Below are 6,417 nucleotides of genomic sequence, written 5' to 3'. Positions count from 1 at the left end.
ACAACTTAGTTTTATTGTTGGCAAATGATTTTTTTGTTGCCAAAGAATTTAATTTTGTTGGCATAGTATTGATTATTGTTGAAAAAGTACTTTTGGCAAAAAAAAAAAAAAAAAAAAAAGTTGTTGTACGTTGTTGCAATAACAGCCGTTGGGAAAAGTTCATGCAACAAAATTTTTTTTTTTTTTTTTTGTTGCCAAAAATACTTTTTGCAACAATAATCAATCTATGGCAACAAAAAAAAAATTGTTGCCAAATATAATTTTTCTTGTAGTGGAGACTTTGTTACCCCGCCCAATATTCTGTTGGTGCGACACTACGATTTAAAAACATATAGGTGAAACACTACATGTATTCAACAAAATATTTTCAATTATTTAATGGAATGGACAAGAAGGTTATGAAAAATAGAAAATATCGACAATGGCCAATAATTGCTCACTATCCCCATTGAAAAGATCGATATTACAGGAGAAATGTCTTGTTTTTACATGTAAAGCCGCTTTTTCGTTATAATGTGATAACAGACTGCATTTGGGTGTATAGTTTAATAATGAACGTTAAATTGTACCTAGCAAATTATCACAGAACTGGAAAGATCCTATCTTCGAGCCCTAATGGGCAAGCAATCATTTCAGTCAATAATTATGAACAGTGCACAAGTATTACATACCAAATCAGTAGTATTCTCAGTTTACCACTTTTAGCCATAGAATCAAAGGTGAGTCTTTTGAAGTAAGTGGTATAGTCCTCCATAGGATGAAAGTTGGGTCTTTTCATTTTTCAAGTGCTTTCAGGTTCAACAGTAAAACACACACAGAAAAAGAAAAAACAAGGGGAGGATGGGGGGTTGGGTTAGTCTTTGAAAGAACTTTACTCACAGCCGGCTAGGCATTTACATTAGCTGACGGATATATGACATACCTTAGATAGATTTGTCTAACTTAACCACGGTTAAGTACTATTCATTCTCACTTAATCATAAAATAGTAATGTCGTTTAAAATAAATACCAGGCGCGGATAAATACCTAGTATCTTTACAAGTCAGAACATTTTATACTCGTGATGAAAATGCCTTGTTGAATATACTAATCTTACTAGACTTGCAATCATAGCAAAAAGGAAACACCAACGGTAAGTAGTACTTCAGAAGATCTAAACGGTCTCCTCTTTTACTTATAATAACAAGTATGATTGATTGTTAGTCCACAATAGGGACAAACAAATAAGTAATACTGCAAAAGAATTCAACAGTCTCCACTAGTGACAAGTGTAATTGATTGTTCCTCCACTATACCTAGCAAGAGAATGATTAGATTTCTTTTGTTTTTTCATCCCTAATAGTTTTACTGCTGTACTTTACTCCCTGTCCTCGTAAGTTTCATGATTCTACTATTACACATAAAAGCAACTGAAGTAGACGTTTCGAACTCTTGCATTATCACATTGTACAACAAGTGTAAGAGGTATATGGACCCAGAATATACAAGAACTGCACATGTTTACATGAATTCTACTGCAGGTCGGAAGCATGCGAATCCCACCTTCAACTTCACACATATTTTGCTCAATGCAAACAATTGTATTGCAAATTCAGTTCTTGCCGATTGACCAACTGAACTTGGAGCTCATCTGCTTGCCTGCACATTAAATACAAACCAATAAAATCAGATATCAAGCAAAATATCTTTCGAACAGAGAACATAAATGGCTTTTTCCTGTGAATCTGCAGAGAATTGCCTACCTTGCTGTTAATTCTGATATTCCAAGCATCATTCTTAGGTGCATACATAGGGTCGCCAACAACATAAGAGGGTGAAGGAACATAACTCTTCAATAGTGGGACTCTGTCGGGAACATACTCATCATCGCTCTCATAGTAATACCTTTCCTGATGTGGTCCTAGAGCTTTAAGGATCATTGCCAATAATATAGTTAGACCCTGCACGTGGAAAGATATCGGCAAATAAGCAAGAATAAGATGCAAGGATCTCTCGAAAGAGACCTTCTCAAGATATTACAGAGTTCATATTTGGAGAGAGTAGAAGAAAGGGCTGAAAGGACTTCAACCCTTGATGTGAGATTTTATAGCCACTTGGACAAATGAGATGAGCGAAATAAGCTTCTATGGTACCCCAAACAAAGAAAATTTCATCAGATACTATAAAGAGCGGGAAAGTGCACTAAACCACTAAGACCTAACAACAACAACAACAACATATCCAGTGTATTCCCACAAGTGGGGTCTGGGGAGGGTAGGATGTACGCAGAACTTACCCCTACCTTTGTGGGGTAGGGACTAGGGAGGCTGTTTCTGGTAGACCCTCGGCTCGAGAAAACCACTAAGACCTATTACAAAGAAAATCCAACAGATACACATTCTGGTCTAGTAACAAATTCCTTCCACATGAATCCACAATATTATTATTATTATTATCAGACAAATACACGAAAATGGCTGATAACATCAACTAACCTTCCTTCTCATCAACAGCCTCAAAATCTAAGTAACAAAACAATATAGAAGGCAGAAGACTGGAGTGATGCAGGAATGGGTTAAACAAGAAGAGCTCGTGAAGTATAATAATCACTTGGACTGGCTTATCTAACTCATTTCACACAGCAATGTGTGCTAATGATAAATCATACAAATGGGGCTAATATTGCCAAATAAAAATGGGAAATAATTTATCATAGTATTGTAGTATATGAGTGTGGAAGGAGACAGACCTGCACAGTCACTACTGACAAGCCAATCCATTTACAAATGTCAAAGTTCTCTTTCACGAAGTGTTTAAGCTCATTGAAATTCCCAGTCGTGTCCTCAGGGAAGTCCTGATCAGGTCAAATCAAATAAATAATCAATATCCAGAAGTTTGTTAAAATCTCTATATACAACAACAACAAGCCCAGTAGAATCCCACCATGTGGGGTCTGGGGAGGGTAGAATGTAAGTTAAAATCTCTATATCTAAGAACAAAATGTGTGGTGCATGATTTAACTGCATATACCTCTTCCCAGTTTCTGTTGAGGAATACATCTACTGTCACAGCTGCTTCGATCATGAGGAGTAGGAAGACAAAAACCATGTACTATACCACTTAAGGAGAAACATCACTGTGTTAATGGAATATTCAATCAACGATGCAGGTCTAATATCAACTTACACAAGAAACAGAGACCATACAGTATATGGAGCATTACACAACTAAACTGTAGAATCTTAAAGTAAAAAGACCACCTCGGATTTACCACTGCAGGTTGAATAATAATAAGGGCAATTATCTTAATCATAAAGGTGACAGCCATCCAAGTCCTAGAAGCAGAGTCCAAGTAATGAAGCTTCCGTGGTGCAAAAGGACACACACACACACATATATAGATATATCTAACAAGGTGGCAGAAATAGGGACACCTTATGCATCTCATAGAAAGCAAAGAAGAAAGCTCACTTGGGGAGAGAGCCTAGCAATCATTAAGAATGAACGTTAATTCTAATTTTTTGCACATGGTCAATTGAAAATGAGTCACTTTTTGTGGCCTCCTTCCCTAACTCAACATGAAGGTGCTTAAAATCTTTTAAAATAGCTCCACCAATCAGTACAGATCATTGACAACATTTTAAGTGGATGCTTATGATGCTAATATAGCATAAAGTCTATCAACCTCAACATTTAGATAAAGGCAGCAAAAGTAAACCAAGAAAATCCATTGGTAGATATACTACATATCATCTGGGGGCTGGGGCTATAGTTTCACATCCCAAAATGGAAAACACGGTCTCTCTGCTAAGCCTTAACCCATAGTAGGGGCATTTCAGTGATAGGACTTTTTTTTTTTTTTTCAGATGATCCTATTAGGTCAAATACCCAAATACAAACTCCCATGTCCATTCTGACTAATAGGTGGATGCCAAACAGGTTTAATCTTTAGTTCATTATTCCAACAGCACCAGTGCAGAAGCATTCAAGAAAATACTTCCTGTCCTATCCCCCTTAATCACAGGCGTTGAAATTATATCAAGAGCGCAAAAGAAATAGAAATAGGAGTCATAAGCAAAATGATAATTGTTCTTATCGAAAATCACGTTAATAAACAAAACTCTAAGTCACATTCAAGCAGCATTGAAATAAGTAAACAAGAGTATTGTTTCTTCATGTTAGCAGAGCAAGAAGATTCTGCAGTCCAAGCTAGATGTAGTATCAACACAATTTCCTCCTAAAAGATGAAGACAGTAAAAAGTTCTCCATAGGTCTGCTCATCTTCTGCTGAACCACTAGTTAATTACTATAGAGTAGGATGAAGAATGTCCAGGCAACTTTCTCAAAACACACTCATCTCTACCCTAACCCCACCCCCCCACCCCCACCCCGCACCCCCACACACACCAACCCCCACCCCAAAGAAAAAGAACATTGAAGGCAGCTGAAAAGACAAGAATCTCATTCCAATAACCTACATCAATAAAAAGTGAAGTAATCAAAAGGATACAATATACAAGCAACAGCCATTAGCAGTCTCTGCAGCAATGTGACCTGAGCAAGTGACTACGGACAAAGTTATTCCAAGACCAAGTGTTGCGTAAATGAACCTGCATTAGACAAAGTTGTGTTACCAAATTTTCAAAACAAGATTGAAATCAGAAATTAACATCCAATTTCAAAATTAAAGCAGAAATTTGAAAGCTTATGAAACATAAGAATATTAAAATCTTGACAATTATCATTCTCAACACGTCCATATGAGTGTGTGAAATTCTACCATCCAATATAAAGAAGCACCATTATTTTACTACTGAACCAAAATAAAAAGATAACACAGAAAAAGAAAAGGTCTGGGTGGTCTGTACTTTCTACTTCCATCAATCAGTCTATTTCTTTTGTAAGTGCTTCCATGCATCAAGCGGTCCATTTCTTTTTTAAGTGCTTGCACCAAGCATTCCATTTATGATGCATAAAACGGATATCCTCATATCTATTGTTTAACGGTAATAAATGATCAAAGCATAGTTGGTCCTAGACCATTGTAAAGATAGTTTAAGTATAACCAATGGTGTGTCCTACTGCCACCTATACTATTGGGAGGACGCAGGCACTTGGCTGAATAATGGAGCCGTGCAAACTAGTGTATGGCCCCAAGTCCGCTATGATTTAAAAAAAAAAAAAAAAGGTCTTACTGTAATGGATCCTATGAGTACTTGGATACAGAGAATCCACATAGCTGACCAACCATTTGGGGATCGGACACAGTTAATTGAACATGACTCCCGGAAATGAACTTCAACAACAACAATAATATACCCAGTGTAATCTCACAAAGTGGGATCTACGGAGGGTAGAGTGTACCCATACCTCACCCCTATCTCAGTAGGTAGAGAGGTTGTTTCCGATAGACCCTCAGCCAGGGGCGGAGCTAGTAAGGATGAGCCCCTTTCGGCGAAAAATTACACTGTACATACAAGGTGAAAATTATTTTTTATGTATATATAGTAGATGTTGAACCCCTTGGCTTCTTCGTTTCTCTGCTTCTTTATATTTTTGGACCCCCGAGTTAAAATCCTGGCTCCGCCACTATAGGATAACTTCCATCTTGAAAGTTTTGTGGCGTTTTTATAAGATATCCACGATTTCTCTCTATTTGCAATCCAATACAATGATTCGCGTTTCGAACCGGCATGAATACAGCATCTATAGGATAACTTCCATCTTGAAAGTTTTGTGGCGTTTTTATAAGATATCCTGCCCTCAGCACAAGAAAAAGCATTTCAAAGCAGTTCAGGAAAAACAATATAGAATTGAAGAAGCCATGGCAAATAATACAGAACGCATGACAACAAAGTATGCTTGGAAAAAGGAAAAAAAAAAAAAAAACAGTAACTACAACAAAATAATAAGGTAATCGAAGTACAAATTAACATTCAAAAATCCCCCTTATATTCCAAAACTTCCAATAAACTGAAACCACGTACTAAATCAAAAGTTATAGCAAAGTGAGTCAGTAAAAGGAACTCCTATACAAAAAAAGGTACTAACTTTAATTTTTTTTTAAAGACACATAGATTGCCCCACCATCACGTAAAGTAACTAACTGTCATGTCAAAAAAAAAAAAAAATTACCATGGGGCAGGGCTATCAGGGCCAAAGAAAGGTGAAGGATAAGGAGCCATCTGTTTATGCCAAGCCCTAAACATCCAAAGTGCGTATAAAATCATGGCAATCCCTACCATTCCAATCAACGAATTAACCACCTTCAATAATGATTGCATGCAACTCCTCGCCATCCTCGACATTTTTATTCGATTGTAATTCCTGAAAACCCTAACCCTATATTGAATTTAGGGTTTTGTTTTTGAAGGTTAGGGTTGTTGGAATTGGGTACGACGATGAGTTGGAGAAATTTGAATGAATTTTGTGATTGG

General features: G+C 36.8%; 1 protein-coding gene across 1 annotated transcript; it reads right to left on the bottom strand.

The window, feature by feature from the left end:
- Window positions 1–1,144: 1,144 nt before the first annotated feature.
- Window positions 1,145–6,417, bottom strand: LOC132041800 (tetraspanin-19). The gene is made up of 6 exons (XM_059432488.1): window positions 6,116–6,417; window positions 4,491–4,590; window positions 3,011–3,091; window positions 2,730–2,834; window positions 1,744–1,941; window positions 1,145–1,639 (listed from the first exon to the last, which is right to left on the bottom strand). The coding sequence occupies exons 1-6, from the start codon at window positions 6,286–6,288 to the stop codon at window positions 1,628–1,630; spliced, it is 669 nt and encodes a 222-aa protein (XP_059288471.1). The 5' UTR covers window positions 6,289–6,417; the 3' UTR covers window positions 1,145–1,627.

Source organism: Lycium ferocissimum, unplaced genomic scaffold (assembly GCF_029784015.1).
Source record: "Lycium ferocissimum isolate CSIRO_LF1 unplaced genomic scaffold, AGI_CSIRO_Lferr_CH_V1 ctg1173___fragment_1, whole genome shotgun sequence".
Classification (NCBI taxonomy): domain Eukaryota; kingdom Viridiplantae; phylum Streptophyta; class Magnoliopsida; order Solanales; family Solanaceae; genus Lycium; species Lycium ferocissimum.
The sequence above is the reverse complement of the archived record's forward strand: the minus strand, read 5'-3'. Positions and strand labels throughout refer to the sequence as shown.